Here is a 20,416-nt window from a genome sequence, read left to right on the forward strand (position 1 = left end):
AGTGGAAAAAGTATTGTTCTTTGGGCTGAACACAACTTGGGAGAGGTCCTAATAATATAGGTTTAAGTACCCTTAATTATTTTTAATTTTAACTTTGGTAGCTACTTGACCTGCTTAGTTTTTATCCTTAAGAACCTTTTTAAGATCAAACACAATGCTATAGCTGGTTGGGGTGCAATTTTTCAGGCTATATAACTCTTCCACAGAAGAAGCCCAGCTTCTAAATTCTGCTAAGGACTAGAACATCACTGGACTAGTGTCCAAGTAGAAAAATCTTAATGGAGTGCAATATTCTTGAAACATGATTTTCCTGAAAACTAGAGTTGCTGCTGAATGCAAACATAATGTAAGATATCTTAACTGAAATTCACCCAATTATTTCTCTAGAGAAATTTTTTGAAATGAAAAAGGGACAATGTAAAGATGCTCTTGAAATCTACAAACGATTTCTTACTCGAATGACCAGAGTATCAGAGTTTCTTAAAGTTGCAGAGGTAAGTGACTTCCAGTCTTCTGAAGCGTGGCACTTAAGTATTTTGTGAATATTTTTAGCACCTATATAAAATATTAATAGCATTTGTCAAGCGTCTGACTCACTGTGTGTAAATGTGAGGCAATACACAAGTTCCTGGATCTGCTTGTTCAGCTCTTCTTGAACTCATTAAGCCTTGTTTAGAACTTCCACATGTCTCGACTGTCCAGCCAGCCTCAACTTTCCTGGTAACAGGTGACATGATTTCTACTACATCAATATTTCTTGGAAATGCTGTATTACATGCATGCTTCTAGGACAGCATTGAACATTAGAGAAAGATACAGCAATTAGGAATAAGCACATAACAATTTTAAAAGTCTGCTTTTTGAGTATTTGCAGCCAACTGTAAGTTGACTGGAATGTGAGGTTGTCATCCTTTTATGTGGATAATACAAATATTACATGGTTAACTCTTTTACTGGGCTCTCATTTGTACCAGTTGGCTCCTTGGCACAAGATGTACGTTTTCCATGTTTCATGTTTCATTATAGTGGACAGCAGTAATTAGCTGAATAAAAAGTTTGTTTCTTTGCTAATTTACTTTACTATTTATGAATGAGCCTGCTAGACTCCTGAATGACACGTATGTCTGAGATGAATGTTTAACTTGAGGGAGTGGTGTACTTTAGACACCTATAGGTCAGCTTTGCAGGACAGGTATTATAGTGACTATATTTCAGGTTTACTAGGGGCAGTGGAGCTTGTTCTTCCACAAAAGCTAAACCAGTGGGGAACTTGAAGAGCCAGAGTGAAGCAACAAGACAGCTAATAGAAGATTGCAGACTTAGACCAGATTGCAGAATAAGACCTCATCTTGCTGTGTTTGAAATGCTAGGAGAGAACAGCAGAACAACAAAGTGACTTGAGCTTTACCATTTTTTTGAAGTGATGTCTTCTAGGATTTGCTCACTGGCTGAATTTCAGAGAACTTCATTAGGATAGTCAGGAATCTGTGTTTGTGGTTGGCAGCTCAGTGATGCTGTCCCCTGACACAACTGTGTGTGACCAGAAAACCCTGCCCGACTTACAGTATGGAGCATGAACCTTTACCTGGCTGGAATCAAACTTTTTTTTTTTTTTTTTTTCCTGTAATGGATATGTAATTTGTAGAAAACAAACACACAAAACCCCACCACAAACTATTGAAGGTAGCTACTGGAAAGTTGGGCATCTGCACTTGTATACTGTAGTCTTTTTCTACATTGAAGAGTGTACCACAGTTCTAGTCAAAATTAGTGCCTGCTGTAATGGAATAATGCACTTAAGTTTTACCTTTTTTTATATCCACAGCAAGTTGGAATTGACAAAGGCGATATCCCTGATCTTACACAGGTAGGTAAGCTTCTCTTGTAGTCTTGTTGGATCTGTGTAATAACTAAAATTTCTGTTACTAGGAAGCACACCAGGAATGTGCACAAATAGGAACTGCCCAAAGCTGTTTTTAAGACTGATATAACTAAAATAGTATTTTTCATTATGACTAGTGACCTATAGTTGAAGGGTAGATTGTTTTGCTCTTTCCTTGCTAAAGGACAGGCTTTCGCAGCTTGTAACTCAAGTCCATTTTTGACAACAGCCAGCGTAGATATTGTGGTGTGACTTGCTTCATAATATCTCCCTGACACAGTCTTTTTTCCAGAGATGAAATTCATAGCAGCACTAGCACTACTGTCTTGGTCTAGGTACAGTAAACTTGAAGTTTAAATGCAGAAGTTGTGATTTGATTGCTGAACTTCTCTGTCAGTATGCATCAAAACTTTGAACATCAAAACTCACTTAGGCTGTAGCTGTTTCTATTGTTCTGGTCCATTTTCAATATCACTTGCAAATTGGCCTGGGGGCATGGCTTTGTGTTTAATGTGAAAAGGATATTTACTGTCATCTTTGGACTTTTTAGTTTGGCTGCAAGGTTTTGGAGGCTGAGGAGGCATCTTGGCTGCCAAAGAGCTTGGCTCATTTTTATGTATTAGTGATTCTTAAAGTATGGCAGTTTTGTGCCAAATAGCTGAAGCAGCATCTAGAAGAAATTAAGCAATGTTAAGTGTTGCAAACTGGACACCAGACAATATTTAATTTCCAAATTGTTGCATCTGGGTAGAAATTTTCTAAAGCTTCCTCTTTTGATAGAAGAGTTTCATATTACCTTGCTGGCTTTTAAGAAACCTATGAATAATACATTGGAAAGCTATTTAAAGTGTGTAGAGGTAACTAGTAACAGGAAATAATAATGGATTTTGGTTTTTTAAACCTAGCTTTCTGCTTGCAAGTTTAAGTGGACACAATTTGTATCTTACACTATAGTCATTTTTAATATGTATAAGTCTGTTGTGTTTTTTTTTTTTTTTTTTTTTTTCTTCCTGCAAATGAGAGCCTTTGTTCATCTTTTTCTTGCTGCTGGAGAATTCTTCTAAATAAGTCATATGTATTTAAGAAATTCTTTTTTGTCCTCAAATTAGTTGAAAATGAATAAATATGTCTATAAAATATCAATGATTAAGATGTTTCTGTATTGAATATGTGCGTAGGACATATTTAAACTCCAGCCATCATTTAAGTATTTTTTAAGTTTCTGCATGTGTAAAGTTACCTAATTGCTCAGTTTTAATGCAAAAACTAATATGCAGACACTATCCCCTAAGTACGCTTAGCTGTACATTGGTACCAGCAGGTACTAAGTATCCTGAAGCATCTGATTTAGCCAGGCAACTGCTTTTCAGCATCCTGTGTATATGAGCAGTGGATAGTCTGTTTTCAAGAATCACAAACTGGCTTTTTGATGAATATGTAAACCCTGAAATTAAAGACCTTATGAGAAACACCATAGGTATTGCTGTCAAGAGTTGTGGTTGATCTTAAAGAGATTAAACAGGGAATTCTCTTGATCAAAGACTGTACCATTGATGAACTGGTAACCCTGATGAAATACATGAGTATTATATGCTGCTGTTTCTCTCGAGGGTTTCTTCCTTGCTGTTTTCATACTGGAGTAGCTAAGCTCACTGTCATATGTATTTAGGGCTACTTTTCCTATCTACCATTGCAATAGCAAGTGCATGCCTGTGGGTATTGCCTGACCACAAGAAGGTTGCTTAAAATTAAACCTAAGATAAAGGAGATTTGAAAAAGCTTAGTTTTTGTAGTTGTCTAAAAAAGTAATCCTTCCCAATTTTGAGTTAGCTGCTGGGCTCAGTAAACTGTGTCTGGCCACCATTTTGAGAAGACACAGCTGTAAGATTTTGTGATGCTGAGAGTCTTGAATGAGAGGAAATTGCTTTTGGGGATGTTGGAAAGGACTTCTGGTTTGTTTTGTTTAGACTGCAAATATAATCTAACCCTCTGGTCATGAAAAAGGTGTTGGAGGTCTGGCCGAAAGCAAAACTGAAAAGATGACCTTGAACCTGTTACTTTTAAATTCACCCCTGTGGATGTCTGCGCTGTTGTCAGTGTTTAACACTGACTCGAAGCATGATCAGCAGCACATCCTGGATTTAGGCTTCAGGTGCTCTTTAGTAGAGGTAAATGTTTTCTCTCTGCAAATTTGGAGACAGTATTATATTTTAAAAGCTGTCGTTGCCTGAATACTTGTAGCATGGAAATCAACTGTTTTCACAGTGGTGTAAATAAAATAACAACATAGTGGACTTCAGGGAAGTTGGTGCTGGGCTTGGAAGTGTCGTTGGATCAGTGCAATGTGTTTAGAAGTGTGTCTTTCTCTTTGCTTTAAGGCTCCTAGCAGTCTCATGGAGACCCTTGAGCAACACCTAAACTCACTGGAAGGCAAAAAACCTGGCAACAAGTAAGTGTATATATTTTACTATGTATCGAGGCAAAATGTGAGACTAGTTAATATTTACGTTTGTCTTCCCCAGCCTCCTTTTGCCACTTAGCTGGAAAATAAGCTGCAGTAAGACTGGGCTTTTCCTTTGCCTTACAAAGTTGTCTTAATGGCAACTTTATTTTTCTAACTGAGGTAGGGGAAAGTGACACACCAAAAAACTAGATGCTTTCCAAAGTGAATTAAAATTAACTATGGAAAACTCCTAAAAGGAACTGTTTTTCATTGCTGCTAAGTCTTTTGTCATCGAAATTTGTTTTCTAATGACTTTGCATCTTCTTATTGTATACTTGTTGTGACTAAGTCTAGGAAGGATTAATCTAAACCTGTTTTCTCTTTTACTATTGCTTTCCTTGCAATTTAGTGAAGGGTAAGTACATATGTTTCCATATCACTTGCATGCAGATGTGTTTGGTTTTTTTTTAAGATGTCTTGAAAAATTAGAAATAGATAGCTTTTAATTGTACCTAAACTGTTGCTTACTTTTCTATAGAGTCCTTAAGTTATTTTAAGTCATTGCTGCCTTAGCTCAAGATCTTCTAATCATTTCTACAGCTCCTAGGACTTACCCAATTCAAGTAACCCATAGGATGGATGCTAGTTCAATACTGGCACAGTTTTAACTTCAACTCCTCCTTTCATCTCTTAGACCAAAGCATCTCTAAAAATATGTAGCAGTGTTTTCATATCTTATAATAAGGAAAGTAAGCAAATGCACTGACACACATTTTAACTCATGATTAAGGCTCTGTCATTTAGTATTAGTGTGTTTTTCCTGCATGTGGAAGGACTTTCAGGTTGGACTTGCCAACTGTTTCCATACTTTTAAATATCACTAGTTTAAAGTAACTCAGACTTTCTGTAAAAGAAGAGTAGACTTTGAAAATTCGATGACACATCCTCAGAAGACTTACGTTAGATAACTGCTTCCATATTGGTCTTATTCTGCTGCTGTTGCATGATTTTATAATATGGCAGTATCTTGCCCCAATAACTCTTTCCTGCTGGCTTCTGTAGGCCCTAACACAAGACACTTGCATGCATCTCTGCATTTCCTCCATTTAGTAGAGCTTATTTAAAAGGCAGAATAATCCTGTGACACCAATTAGCTTAAAAGATTGATTTAAGCTTTGAAACAACAATTTTCATTCTTTGAAGTGACACATGAAAGTTTGAGAAATGGGAAGGTCGTGTGAATTGTAGAGGTCTTCAGAAAGCTGTCACATTTAGCTTTTGGTCTTTGTGCATGAGTTTTTATTACCAGAAACATAGTTTAGAAAAGTATACTTACCTGAAAGCACTCCTTTTTTTATTTTCTATTTTTTTTTCTTCCCTTAGATCTGGGGCTCCTTCTCCTCTGAGCAAGGTAAATACTGTCAATTGCTGTACTAGTGAGTTCTTGTCCAGGTGTATAACTTAGAACATCTTAAGGGCATAAGGAGTTAAATTTCCATCTCCTAGTCTGCTTTTTAGACTTTGCCGCCTGGGCCCTACCTAAGCAACAAAGCTGCATCTTTTAATGACCTTGTAAATAATGGCCCCAGAAAAGCACTTTGCTGATCTGAAGGGCCATAGTACTTACACCCGTGCAGGATTTCTTGGTTGTGCTTTTTGAAAACAAAAGATACCCATATCTTTGTCTCAACTTTTTTTTTTTTTAATCCTTATATCAGCGAGAAACTTATTCCATACTGTTTCTCATCCATATCTTCACTTAATTTGTGGGTTTTTTTTAAGAAGTGCTGACTCTTATAAAACTGTATTTATGTGAAAAGCTAAGAAGAAAACTTTCATCTGATATACCTAATTTGAGAATTGACCTTTATTAGTGAGATTGCTTACCCTAATTGAAAGCAAGAGTTGCCAGTGAAAACACCTTGATTTAAGTGTCAGATAAACTAGTGAGTTTTATGATGTTATTAATAGTAATTCCTACTATCTCTGAAGCATTGCCAGGTGCCATAGTTCTGTGTTTAATAACAGGTGTTGTGCAGGAAAAACTCAGTTAAAACCTCTGAATCTGAGGGAGACAGTTCAATGGTTGATTCTAGTGAAAGCTCTTCAATTTCTTTCCAACAAGTCCTTCAAAAAAAAAAAAAAAAAAAAAAGGCAAATCCAAAAGCCAACCAACCAACCAAAAAAACTCTCTTGACAATGCTGTAGCAGTTACTGAGAACTACATGATGGCTCAGAAAGCATTCTTACAACTTTAAGTAATCCCCTCTTCCCTGGTTTATGTGAAGAATTTGAACAGCTCTAGTCTCAAACCTCAGTAAAGCCTTGAGGAGAGTTTGGAAAGCTTATATCCATCTACTGCTAGACTTGTGATGATGGAATGGCAGTAGCAGAATTCAGAAGAAAATTGCTTCAGATTTGCCATTTTTATTCTTTCTTGGTACTGATCAGAACGGCAGACTACTAAACATAGGACTTGTTTTCATTCATTAGGAAAAGGATCTCTCTAGCTTGTGAGAGCCTGTAACAAAGATCATAGTATCTTTTAGAATTAAGTTGACACTCTTCAAGGTAGCTTGAGGCTTCAAGTGCACAGAAAAGTTGCTGTCTGTCTGTCTGTCCTTGCCGTATTTAAGGTATCTTTATCCAGAATTGGAGGAGCTAATGAAAGAAAATCATAGGCTGAGCTGTCTTTTATATCTTCCCAAGGACTTAACCCTTAGCACTGTTGATGGCTCCTTAAACTTTCTTCAGTCTGAAGGTTTACATGCACACTTTTAACTTAGTTTTTAACCATTTCTTTTCTCCCACCATTTCTATGGTTGGAGCACTAAGGTGCTGTTGTGGGTGAACAGATATTTAATTCCATGGACAAAATGAAAGGTCTGAGAAATGTAGAAAGAAAACCACAAAAATACTTCGTTCCTCCCATCTTCAAGACGGTCTTAAAACTGAGAGGAGGGAGTTTTCTGGGGAGCGAACTATCTTCTTGGAACTTTCTGAGAATCCTGTGACATACAGGAACTGTTAGTTACCCTAACCGGGATTTTAAAATGCAGGTAAGGCAACTCCAGATCACAAGCCTCTGAATTAGTTGCCTAGATGTTGGGTGAGTCTTGAACTCAAGGGTGTAAAGCACATATGAGACTGGCTGCTGGTGTCTGCAGATGCTCTGAATGCACAATATAGGCATTTCCTTTAAAGCCAGGCATTGCTAGGTGGAGTCACCTTGGAATTTCTCAACTCCACTATCCTCTGCAAACTTAGCCCAGTCTTCCTTCGATTCTTTCAAAGTGGGGAACAGCTCACAATAAGAAGATCTGATGTCAAAATTGGATTTTTAAAGTATGTGAATCTGTGTATGAGTTGTTTGTGGAGAAAGGCTGGTATATTGAATGCATATTTGAAATATTTCTCTAGTCTTCTCCAGCCACAACTGTTACATCTCCTAGTTCTACTCCAGCAAAAACTATTGATACATCTCCTCCAGTTGATCTTTTTGCAACTTCATCTACAGCTGCTCCAGTAAGGTAAGCTAAAAAGCTGAATGTAAATACCAAAGTCATACTTTGAACAGGAGGCTTGCCTACAAGATTGTTCTTACTTTACAGGTAGTGTACATCTGCATTGAACGGGCTATATTATTCTACCAGTATAGATCACAAGTGAACTCTGACAAAACAAAACAAAAAAATTGTGGTTACTCTGATTTGCTTTCAGTGTAGTAGTGATGTTGTATCATTCTCAGTGAAAACTTTGAATTGAATAGACTGAAATAATGTGCAAATCCAAAGTAGTGTTTACTGACTTTCGTTATTCTGTTTCTGAAACTGCTGAATTCAGATTCCTTCATCTTGCAGTTCACATCAGTTAATGAACCATAAAAATAATGGACTTTTGGAGGTTAAAGTAAAAAATGAACACTTGACCTATGAGAAAATCTGAACCTTGCTTTCAAGTGAAAACCAGAACAAACCAATATTACTCATTGTAATGAGCACAATGAAAGAACTCTAGACATGTAGAAGCTCTAGGTTTGAACCAAAAATCTGAAGACATGACTAACTTTTCAGTTAAATGTCAGATGAAGTAATTAACTGAAGAAAAAGATACTGATTATTATTTAAATGTTCTAAATGAACAAAACAATGTTTCTTAAGCAATTATCTCTCCGGCCTAAGCCACAGAATTTTTACCAACTCTCTTCTACCTACTGCCTATTTATTGTCTGGAAATGTGGGGTTTTTGCTTTCTGGCATGGCACAATGAAATATGGAAGTGTTAACAGAATGGAGCTGTTTTCAGTCACAACAGTTATTTGTTCTATTCTTATGGAATACCTGAGATTTTTGGGTTTGGCTTGGGGATTGGTTTTTTGTTTTTGTTTGTTAATTTTTTTAGGATTGTGAAAGTCTCATAGATCTGTTGCAATGTCATTATCGAGTAAAGGAAGTTAAGGTCCCATTCTGGGGTATAATTTATTCTTGGCACTTACTGCAGTAGAGGTGCTTATGGCTGCTGCTCTAATCCTAAGGCCTGAAATGATTTTATCAGCCATGCAAATAAAGGGTAATTCCAACAATCCAGTCATATGTTTTTAACTTGATTTAAATGGGCAAATTCCTCCACTATTTAATATCTCTCTTCCTTTCTTTGGCAGCTCTTCCAAACCATCCAGTGATCTTCTGGATCTTCAGCCGGATTTTGCTGCTACTGGGCAGGCGGCTCCAGCAGCCTCTGCTGGAGCAACTTCATGGGGAGGTAGAGAAACCTCACTGTCAACATCTGTTCTTGCAACCTCCATCTTCTTGCCCAGCTGAACTGAAACCTGGCTCTTTCTCTGCTAGCACAGGATGTTCCCAACCCACTCCTAGGCCTCTGCTCACCCAACAGTCAGGCATCTCTTTGCAGCACAACACTACTCCTTTTTCCAGGGATATGCATAATAGTATAAGCTGCTTATAAAGGGCCTGACTGCAAAGCTGGGAGGAACCAGGATTATGTGACTAAACGTGAGCAGGAAGGGGATGGCTGAAGGTGAACAGGTAGGGTAGGCACTTTAAAACAGAAGAACTAGAACTGCTCATGTGCTTATTGGCAAGGTGAGGGCAGAAACTGGCTCTTCAGTTTGTAAAGCAAAGCCAGGAGATCAGTAGGCGGAGGATCAAAAATATATTTTAAAACAACCATTCATCTAAAGCCAATGGTGGCAAATTAGTTCTGCTGCAAGCGTGATTATCTCTGACAACCCTTAGCATATTCTAATATAATCTTCCTTGTTTGCTTAGAATGGTAATATGAAAACAGAAGTAGAGGGCTAACTGCTATTAGATAGGAATTCCTAACCAGCTCTCTGAAATCTGAGCAATCTGATGAACTGAGCCTGTTGTTCCAGGCAGCACTGGCAGCTGGTGATCTAAGACGACTACAATAAATGTAGGCAATGTTCACTCCTGTCCCGTGAGGACAAGGAATTAGGCCCGTAAATATGATTTAACTTAGATAGGTGTAAACCCACTGTGGTCTAATCTTAAGAGATCTGCACTTGCGTGGCAGCTTAATGAACTCATCAGCCCTCTCACAGCAGGAGTGCTGCACTGAGTCACGGTGACTCTGCTGTGAATGCTAATACTGGATACTAGTGGCTTCTGCGTTCCCTATTTTTGTTTTTATCTTTAGTTCATTAAAGATGACGTGTCTCAGCCACTTCATTATGTGTGGCTAGCTATGGCTGTTGTGTAGACCATGTTTTGCATATTCTTATTTAATCTGTTCAATGGATTTTTTTTTTTTTTTCAGAAATGTCAGTTTTATTGACTGAAATGTAATCTTACCCAGAAAGCAAGACCAAAGAATCATCTATTCTATGCTCCCTGGGACTAATTATTTTGCAATTTTTTGACTGCATCCTATTTGTCTTGCTCTGTCATGGCCAAGTACTGGAACATAAGCTTTAGAGATGTTCAAAAGAGCTCAGGCTTCTTATTTTTTTAAGCATTTGCTCATTTATGGAGAGTAAACAGCCACTAATATTATAAAATATTGATTCGCATTGCAATTGAAAGCTGATTTGAATTTTTGCTTTGTTCTTTTGGACAAGGCACCTATAGTTTGGAACTTAGGTGTTTTTATTTTTCTGAATTACCAAAAACTTTAAAATGGGCTAGTAATGTACCTGGAAAAGGATAGTTAACTTTTTTCCTTTGGCCAAGATTATCACTAACCTCATCAAGTATACCTCAGTCTTGACTTTCAGAATGGCATTTTGGTAACTTAGTATACTTTAAGTTTGTCTCTTTTACTGCTGGCAGGAGTCCAGGTATGATGACCTATTACTGCATGGGAATCTTGCTGTTATTTTATTTTCATATTTAAACTCTTTTAAATAATTAACAAACACTCTTCAGACATGCATGAATTAAGAACTGGGATGGTTTTGTTGTGAATGTACTGGTATTTCCATTCATGTTTCATCTGGTAATGAGAAAATCTTTGAGCCTGTGTTAAGGGTCGTTTTATTTTATTTATTTTTTTAAAGTAAAGCTGCGGGATGAAGTTGGTATTCATCATAAATTGTACATTCTTGTAGTTACTACGGAGCCTTTTAATTAGTGCAAGGGAGGCCACATCAGGAATACTACATCCAGTCCTGGGCTCTCCTGTTTCAGAGAGAGGGGTTTGGCAGGGAGCTACCAGGACTCCAGGGATCTAGAACGCATCCCTGCAGAAAGAGACTGAGGGATTTGGGCCTCTGTCATCTGGCAGGAAGGATGCTAAAGGGCGCTCTTAATAGAGGCCTATGACTACTTAAGGGGAAGTTACAGAGCAGAGCCAAAATTTTCTTGGAAATAAGAGTTGATTATAATGAAGGGTAATAGCAACAGACTGCAACTTCAGAGGTGGATTGGACATGAGGAAAAAATTATTTCACTTGGAGGGTAGGGCAGTACTGGAGCAGATCCCTGATGTGAGCTAGTGGACTCTCCATTTCTGGAGATTTTTCAAGACTGGCGCTTTAAGTGACACATAAACCTCACAAATACATGTCATCAACAAACAGTCCTGCTTTCTCAGTCTCACTGGCAATATAGATTCTATCTATTCTGGTATATACTGTATATTCAATATAGTACACTGTATATTTAGTGGTATATACAGTACACTGTATATTTTGTTGTATACCTAGCATATTTCTGAATACGATATAAAGTTATCTAGCAAACAAACTGACACTTGTACAAATCTACACTTCCGTGCTCACGGGAGATGATCAAGGTAGGGTAATATGTTGCCTGCAGCATAGCGCAAGGTGAACAGAGAAGCATTTGGCAGGCTGGGCTGTAATGTTACCAAAAATACAGTACGTCAAATTCTGCGTCTTTGCAAGATCTGATTCTCAGATATAAAAGCAAATTGACTTGAACTTTTGCTCTGAACTACCTTGCAGTGTGCTTTAGAACATGGATTTGCTATTAGCACTGTTATTTTAATATATACTATAGAATAAAGCATTGCTTTTAGTGCTTCCCATATTATGAGTAAGTATAGATTGCCATGCTGGAAAATTATAATTTCACTGTATTATGATCTATAATGTAACTGGATAAAAAAAAATGCATTGAAGAATAAGCTAATAGAGGGTAGAAGTTTGCCAACAGTTGTTTATCTCAAGCCTAGCTGTGAGACATTCACCTGGTGTGCAGTAATGAGGTACCAGACTGCTGCACTTTTAATATGCTGTTACGCTGGTATTTTGACTTACCTCAGCTTGTGCAGTCAGTCTCAAGTACAGCTCTCCCAAGGAACCAACTACAAGAATACCTACATGTGGTTTCTTGATGCCTTTTTAACAAATGTTGTAAAATAAAGACAAACTTGTGTAGCTGTGGTTCCTCAGAGCATTTTGCTTCCTACATTCTGACCTGTAGTAAAGCATCTGTGCTTGTTGTTCAGTGTGGATCAGATGAACCCATGACCCTGTTAAGGAATACAGTGAATCTAGAAGCAACACTGAACTACTAGTTAGTAAATAGGTAGTTGTGCTCAGACTAGTCTAACTGCAATATAAACATGTAATAGGCCAAACTGCTTAGTTTTTGCAGGTTTTTATAGCTTTTAGTTGCTTTACGTAGGCAAAGCTGCTTCTGTCTGGGCTCAGTCTGAGTGAACTCAGAGGACATAAAAATGTAGGAAAGTCTGTTGTTAAAGATGCTTCATTGACCTCTGAAAACAGTTAAGGGACCAAAGCTGGAAGAACCAACCTGCTTATGCTGTAAATCCTTCATACTCCTCATAACGAGTGTTAACAAAGGTAGTTGTTTCTGTGTAGTATGCTTGCTCTATCATAAATGCAAGAAAAGCTTTCAAAGATAAGTGCTCTCCGATTTTTTTTTTTTCCTTTTTTTTTTGCTAAACAGTTGTCTCAAGTACAGGAACCACAGCCTGTTTGCCTCTCAGAATATACTTGGGGAAGTAGGGATGCCATGAATTGTATCCTGAAGTAATTTAACACTGTATTTGCTGGTCTCTGTTGGAGTACAACATTGGCTTTAGTGCCAGTATTGTGAAGGGTTCTATGGCTGATGGGTGGAACACAACAGCTTACTTTGGCAGAACAGTAAGCTGAATTCTGACTACTTTTAGTGACTGTGGTGTTGATTTTTGAACTGCTTTCTGACTACTTTGGTCCAGAAAATACTTTCAACTAAAGCAGAATTATCTTGAGATTCTCTTTGGTATCTGAGTATGTTCTGCTAATAGCTCACTGATTTAAATAAGCTTGAACTATGCCTGTTTACTGTACTTACATGTGATCACTGAGGTTCCTTGGGGCTCACTCTTCCCATGTACACGTGGTGAAAGTCTTGAATCTCCATGCTGTTCAGGCCAAGGACTTGCATTCAAAATTTTCTATGTTCTTGGGAACTGTTAGCTGTTTATAAACTTCGAAGAAGTCTACCTACTTCTGGTGTTACTATAATATACTGCTAAGCCAAATGCAAGAGAAAAATAGTGAAGTGCTGAACTGAGCTTCTTTAGAAGTGGTTCTTGGCCTGACCTTGGAGTAGTGAAAGGTAAGAGACCTTTCTGTCAACCTTACAGGCCACTACTTGGTTCTCTGTTGCAGTTCAAGAAAAGGAAACCAGCTGTGTAAAACAGAAGTGATAAATACTACCAGTGTTTGAACATCTTGCTGATTAGATATGAAGGAGTTTATCAAATACATGAACATTATGCACTGGTTCTGATTTGAATAAAACTATTAAACAGAATAATCTTTCTCATGTAACAATAATTTCTTGAATGTTGGAAAATCAAGTGCAAAAATTGTTTAACCCAAACATGTCACTTGGAGAATGAATTTATAGCTAATTAACATCTTCAGTCTGGCAGTTCTACTAATTGGTCTGTTTCTTTATTCTGCTGTCATTTAAATGGACAATCACTAGACCTCTTGGGAGAGGGTGAGTAATATTTTTGATTTCTAAGACTTTTCAATGTTAAGACTCCTTACTAAAAGCTCCAGCTTTCTGGAGTTGAACATTTGTGGTCTCTCCCTCTTCCTCTTACTTTTCCTGTTTGATCTTTGTTGTATGGTTGCGTATAGATAATCTGGCTGCACTTTCCGGTGTTACCTCTGAGCCACAGATTTCAGATCCATTTGCCCCAGAGCCCAGTGCAACTACTGCTGCAACTACTGATACTACAACTACTTCAGCCCCTGCCGCTACAACTACAACTATTACTGCTACCACTGCTGAAGTGGATCTCTTTGGAGGTTAGTTGGGTTGCTCTAGTGCTGTACATTAGATCATAAGGTATTTAACTAACTATACCAGAGGTGCCTGTGTGTTGGATGCTTGACGGAACAGGAGATGTAAACTGTCCAACTTCTCTGTTTGCTGTGCTTTTAGTTAATAGACTTCTCTGCATATACATGGAAAAGGAAAACTGTGTACACTTAAGGTTGAGTTACCTTATGGTTGAGCAGCTAAGAACATTAGTTTTCAGGTCCACACTGGAGTAAGCAGGTATTCTTTTCATGTCATTCAATAACTATGCTACTGTACTAAAATTTCTGGGAAAAGCAGTTGTGTTTTCTTAGTTATTACACTGGGGAAGATGGACATGGCACCTTCCTGCTCCTTCATTACTTGTCACACTTCAGTTGTGTTACATTTCTTTTGGATCTTTCCTGTGAATATTGACCAAGCTGAAATTACTACATTTCAGCATTCCTGAGTCTGGGTTTTGTTTCAAATAGCATTAGCAGTAAATTAAAGTGACAAGGAATTTGTAACAAATGCCAACTACACAGCTAATGTATAGGAAACATTTCTTTTAGCTTAGTTGTGCTCTTTCAGTCTCCACTGTTAGCTACTAACCTCTTGAGTAAGAATAAGGTCCCCCCTGTATGCTGTCAGCTTTCTTGTTGCTCTTGTGGAGCAGAAAACATCTCAACAGCATGTCAGAAGTTATCATTTCTTTTCAGTACTATGCCAGCCCAGGTTAGTGGAGAAGTGCTGTGACTTACAAACTACTAACATGTTTGAGACCACCTGACTGCTGTATTTTTCTAGTTGTTCCTTCCTGTGATGCATAGTTCCAGCATGACAACAGATGTCAGGAATTAGGAATAATTTACTTGCTATCAAAACTGGATTCCAGCACATTCTCTGCGGAGGTGCATTTATCTATTGTTTCTAGGTACAGGAGTGCTAGATAGGTCTCATACACAAGCAGTTTGACTACAAAGGTATTTCCTAAAGATGGAAAGTTCCTAGTTAGAAGTTTTGTTTAGGACTGACTTCAGCGGATGCCTCCAAGATATCCCAATAAAGCTGCTGAGAAGCTGTAAGAAAGGATTAAAACTGCAACCTGCTACTTAACCCCTCCTTTTACAAAAATTAATAATAGTCCTCAGGATCAGGCACTTCAGAAGCAATTTTAAAATAGTTGGTGGCACTGGTTTTGGACACCACTAGCAGCAAGAGAGAGTCTGATGCTGGTTGCACTGGTTACTCTCAGAAGCCTGTGGTAGAAGCCAAGGCCTGTGCTCATGAACACCCCTGCAGATGCACAGCATGTGAAGCTTCTGGTGTGTAGATGTTGGGGTCAAGCCACTCTTAGATACGGCACTTTCAAATTGTATTATTAATTTAGCATATATATATAGCTTAAAAAAAAAAAAAAGAAAATCCATAGTTACATGGCTAGAAATCACTGTAAATTTGCAACAGCATTAGGAAAAACACCTACCTTTGCCTATTCTTCCAGTACTAGAGCACCAAGATGTACCCTTCTTTTTTTCTACCTTTTCCACTATTCTGTCCCTGGAAGAATGTCTGCTACCAAATCATGTGTCTAGTTCCATGTTTATAAAGTGGCCAAGAGCTGGATGCTTAGTGGCACATGTTAAGTAGTGGAGTTGCCTTCATCCTCCAATATGGAAAGAATTTTACTTTTACAGTATCCAGAGTTCCGTGGCTTGATCTCTTCTTTTAAAGAGAAAGTATTTTGTTGCTCAAATACTGTAAATCTCCAGTGGATTATATATTAGATGAATACTGACTTTTTCCTGGAACACTTCAGGGCGAAGAAATGTTTTATCATTTACAATAGCAGAAAACCTCTAGTTCTCAAGAAGAATCTCTAAACACACTCAGCAGTGTAGGTACATTTGCAGTGCCTTCAAGACACCCACAGGCCAGAACCTTTTAAGATCCTGGAGTCCATATTAAACTCCTATCTCTGTACTCATGGGAGTTTGTTTGGGTTTTGTTTGTTTGTTTTTCTGAAACTTCTGCTGTAAGTGATGTCCCATACTAACATTCTTTGTTACTTTAACACTATGTACAGCGCAAAAAGTGGTACTTTTTGGGCCAACACTGCTAGGCATGCTTACACTTAATAAGAAGGTATTTGACCTTTGACGTCTACTAGAGAGAGTGTCTTCAAGGTCACCTTTTTGCATCTTGCCAGTTCTCAATTGTTTTACACAGTTCCTCGTGGTGAGTTGTGGCAGGGGAAGGTACCGGGGCAGTGATCTCGGGAGAAAGAATGTAAAGAGTCTGCAGGGAGTTGGCTGGGTAGGGAAAGGAAGCCAAATGCTGCAGGAGAAAGGCAGCCAGGTTGATGGAAGAAGCAGAGGAGGAGGTTTTGCAGGAATGACTGACTGTTGTTATTCTCTTGCACTATATTGCTGGTACTTTAGCTGATAGGAACCTGTGTGCTGCCTATGACTGGGCTTTGTCTTTCAGAGAAAAAGCATTATGTCCTTATCTCTGACATGATCTTGGAAAGCAGATGAGAAATGCAGGATTGATCCAGCATAGCTTTTTTTAAAAAACTCAATCTGATTAATGCACAAGCTTTCAGTTACCTGGCCCAATTTGTAGAATTCTTTATCTTGTTTCTAAGATAAACAAGAGGCTGTTTTCAAAGTGCAGCTGGAATTGTTCCTGAGGGGGAAATGTAAAGGCAGAAGAAAGGTGAAATATCTTGAAATGCCATGTATCTCAGTAATAGAATTTGGACACAGTACTTTTGGGCACTAGGAATGTGCTCTTGAGTTCTATTCCATTGTGTGATTATACTGCAAGTGATGTAACAAGTTGTAGCAGATACTACGCAAATGTCAGTTATTAGGCATTCAGATGACATGAATAGTTTGCAGATAGAACTATTGTTTTCCCTTTAAAGAAACAAAAGGTGAAGTGATTAAGACTTTTTGACACTTGAGGGCTGATGAATGTCCCTTATGTTGGAACATGCAGGTATAGCAAACTAGTACTTACTTAAAAAAAAAAAAAAAAACAACAAAAATCCTGTAATTCTTATGATTCTTTCCTAGCACTGAGCCTAGTGGAATACTTATTGTTAACTCAGGTCAGTTTCTTCATGTCAAAAAGTAATGAAGGGTGATTGAAGAGGAAAAAACTGTGGAAATGGAAAAAATTCTTTTCACCTGTAATACTTTAGTTCTACGATCTTTCCTATACTTGTGGCTTTCCGTAGAGTTCTTTCACATGTTGCGTAATACATTAAATGATTATAAGTCAACTATATGATGTGTGAGTACCTTTTATCATGTGTTGATGCCATGGCATTGAATAGAGCCTGAATGTATGAAATTAAACAGATCACTCTTCAGGAACATTTATGTTGCTGCATACAAGATGTATTGAAGCACTACTTCAGTGTTTCAGAATGTAAAAATGCCATTGTTTGCACATCACTTCAGTAAGAACTATTTTTATTTAACAATTTATGTGTTATGCAGTACATAATACATACTTATCACTCCTAATAGATGTTCCATGCAGTGTGAACTTTGCAGAGCAACATCTCTTTAAGTTTCCAGGCTGTCTATAAACCCAAGTGAGGATTATGTGCCACTTGATTCTAGAAATCACACTCTAGATTTATTTTTGAACCAGAAGATGCACAAATGTAAGGAAGTGGCATAAATTGAGAAAATATGCTAACTACTTTAAAGGGAGAAGATCTCTTGCAGTGCTGGAAATGCAAATATAGGGTTACTATGGCAATATGGGGGAACAAAAAATAAAGTAGTCCATCTTTTTTTTACTAATAAAATATGCAGTACTGAATTGTATCAATTTCTGCATGTCGTGGTAGATTTTAGTAGACTGCATCTGTGCAGGTGAAAGGCTTCAAAGAACTTGCTAAACATTAAATTAAAACAAACAAACAAAACCAAATAAACAAACAAAAAATCCCATACCAAAGCCAAACTCCAAACCAACAAATGGAAACAAACCCAACCAAACAAACCCTTGATTTGAACTGAGTGTTGTAGGGTCCAATATTCAAGTTAGTTTGTCTCTGCTTATGCAGGTTTCTTGAACTTCTCAGTGTGACTAATATTTAAAGTTCTTAGTATGACATTTTTCCTTTAGATTTGATTGTGAACTTAGGTGTTTATCCCACCTTCCTCTTAACCAGAGTAAGATGGTAAAGAAAATTATCGTGCTTGGCAACAAAATTCACAAGTGGCAATAAATGATAAAACTGGTGTCAAGCTAGCTGTTCCCTTCCATCTATGGGCTGGAAGGAATTTATGCCCGCTCAAATTTCTATGTCTCTTGCACGTGGAACTTTGATAGTCTACATCTGGACAGGAATAGGTGTTACTCTGAGGCTGAAGTGGTCCTAACATAGAACTAATGACTAACTCAATACATTCTGAAATCCCACTTGATAAGAAATCTGGAGTCTATCCTTTCATGCTGGGAAATAATTGCAAGTACTATTGATCGACTTCTGTGCTGTTGACCTACAAGCTTGTGTGGATAGAAATGTGCTTTTTTGAAAGAGCTCAGAGTGATCCTCCACCTGAAAGCTGGCCCTGTAGAGCAAAACCCAGCACACATGACCATACGCATAGCATATTCTCTAGTCCAGTTCAAGACTCTTCAGTCCAGTTATGTGTTTGAATTTCTGCTACGCAGTGTATGCCAGTGTTTGGTAGACATACGATACTATGATGTTTAACTAGTTATGATTTTTTTTTATTTGGACAACTGCCATCCAGTTTTGTTGTTGAACCTGTTACACGGATAATAGAATTATATTTGAAATGGCTTATTAGCAGGTCTTCTTTTGCTACTAACTCATTTTAATTCTATTGTAGAAGTCTAATTAGCTTTCATCTCTTCTGTTGAAGTTTCAATGCATGTTCTTTTGAGCTTTTTAGATTAACTGGCACAAACTTGTTTTTAAAATGGTTGTTTTCATTTTAAAATTGACATTCAAGTTAAAGCATGTTAAGCTTTTTCGTGTACTAGTTTGACAGTGCAATTGCAGTATCCCCCGACAGATTTTTTTTTTTAACTTGCTAACTTTGTAGCAGTAGAAAAATGGCCTTTATGAGCATCTTGAACTATTTATTCTTAATTGTGCAGTCTTTTTGTGAAGAAAATGCTTGCTTATGAGGATAGTTCAAATGGCACTGTCCATTAGGACTACTTCATGGAATTAAGAGCTACAGATGGTGGTTTAAGCCTAGGAATAATGCTGTAAAAGTTCAGAGCTTGAAATTCAATCATATCAATTAGCAAGTGGCAAACAAAAGACAGTCAAAGAAAACTCATGAGCAAGTTGTCTCAAAACCTCAAAACAGTTGTTTTCTCTGACTTGGCTGGTTGGCCTAGAGGAGATCCTGAAAGAAGAGGAGACAAACTATGGCTGGCCAGTAGTTAAGATGAACATTCTTGATCTGTCAGAAACAAGCTAAGTAAATGTAACCTATGCATCAGGTTATGACTTAAGAAAGATTCAACTGGAAAACTTAAGAAACATGTAAATTCAATTTCTCAGATGATGCATGACTGCCTTGGCTCAAAAGCTAGAAAAGGTACATGCAGATCTCTGCCAATGTAATTGGATTGTTATTCATAACAGTGCTTAAGTGTGCAAAGCACCATGCAAGTAAATTCACAGTAACAGATTAATCACATGTATTACAGGCTTTGAGCACACAAATACTGCCATACCTCTGCTCTTTTTTCATTAGTTAATTTTGGGTAGTACGTGAGCATGCTGCTCTGAACCCTTATACAATGAGAATAATAACACATTTTACACTCACTGTACTTTCTGTGGGCAACCTGAGAAGCTCCATCTTCAAACCCTGTCTAGAACCTGTTTGCGTGGGGTTGGGGGAGACAAACCATTTTGCGCTGCATGACTTGTCTTGCTGTCAAAGTAACAACATTCATGTTGTATAAGGGAATCTACCTGTGCAATTTAACTGGATTCTTTTACTATATTTTTCTTCTCTTTATCCTTTTTTTTTCCCTTTTAATTTCTGTTCTTTACTGCACCCAAGATGCCTTTGCAGCTTCTCCTGGGGAAGCCCCTGCAGCAGCTGAAGGGGCAGCAGCACCAGCTACCCCAACCCCTGTAGCAGCAGCTCTTGATGCATGTTCAGGAAATGGTGGGTTTTATGTCATTAGATAGTCTCTTGTTTTGCTGTTTTTTTGTGGTTTTTTTTCGTTTGTTTAAACTACATGGCAGTGTGTTTTTCTGAAACTTTCATAGTGTTTGCAATTGGTCAAAACAAACCT

General features: G+C 37.8%; 1 protein-coding gene across 19 annotated transcripts in view; it reads left to right on the forward strand.

Annotated features, from left to right (window-relative positions):
- SNAP91 (synaptosome associated protein 91) overlaps positions 1-20,416 on the forward strand; it is a 67,130-nt gene that overhangs the window by 27,010 nt on the left and 19,704 nt on the right. For all 19 annotated transcript variants that reach the window (XR_011738458.1, XR_011738459.1, XM_065833832.2 and 16 more), the window contains exons 8-16: positions 388-494; positions 1,826-1,867; positions 4,261-4,331; positions 5,709-5,736; positions 7,746-7,855; positions 8,986-9,086; positions 13,775-13,789; positions 13,933-14,103; positions 20,179-20,286. Coding sequence is in view for 17 of the 19 variants with exons in the window: in XM_065833832.2 (XP_065689904.2) it covers positions 388-494; positions 1,826-1,867; positions 4,261-4,331; positions 5,709-5,736; positions 7,746-7,855; positions 8,986-9,086; positions 13,775-13,789; positions 13,933-14,103; positions 20,179-20,286 (753 nt within the window). In the remaining 2 variants the exon portion in view is untranslated. The remainder of the gene's footprint in view (positions 1-387; positions 495-1,825; positions 1,868-4,260; positions 4,332-5,708; positions 5,737-7,745; positions 7,856-8,985; positions 9,087-13,774; positions 13,790-13,932; positions 14,104-20,178; positions 20,287-20,416) is intronic.

Source organism: Patagioenas fasciata, chromosome 3, assembly GCF_037038585.1.
Source record: "Patagioenas fasciata isolate bPatFas1 chromosome 3, bPatFas1.hap1, whole genome shotgun sequence".
In the NCBI taxonomy this organism is placed as follows: domain Eukaryota; kingdom Metazoa; phylum Chordata; class Aves; order Columbiformes; family Columbidae; genus Patagioenas; species Patagioenas fasciata.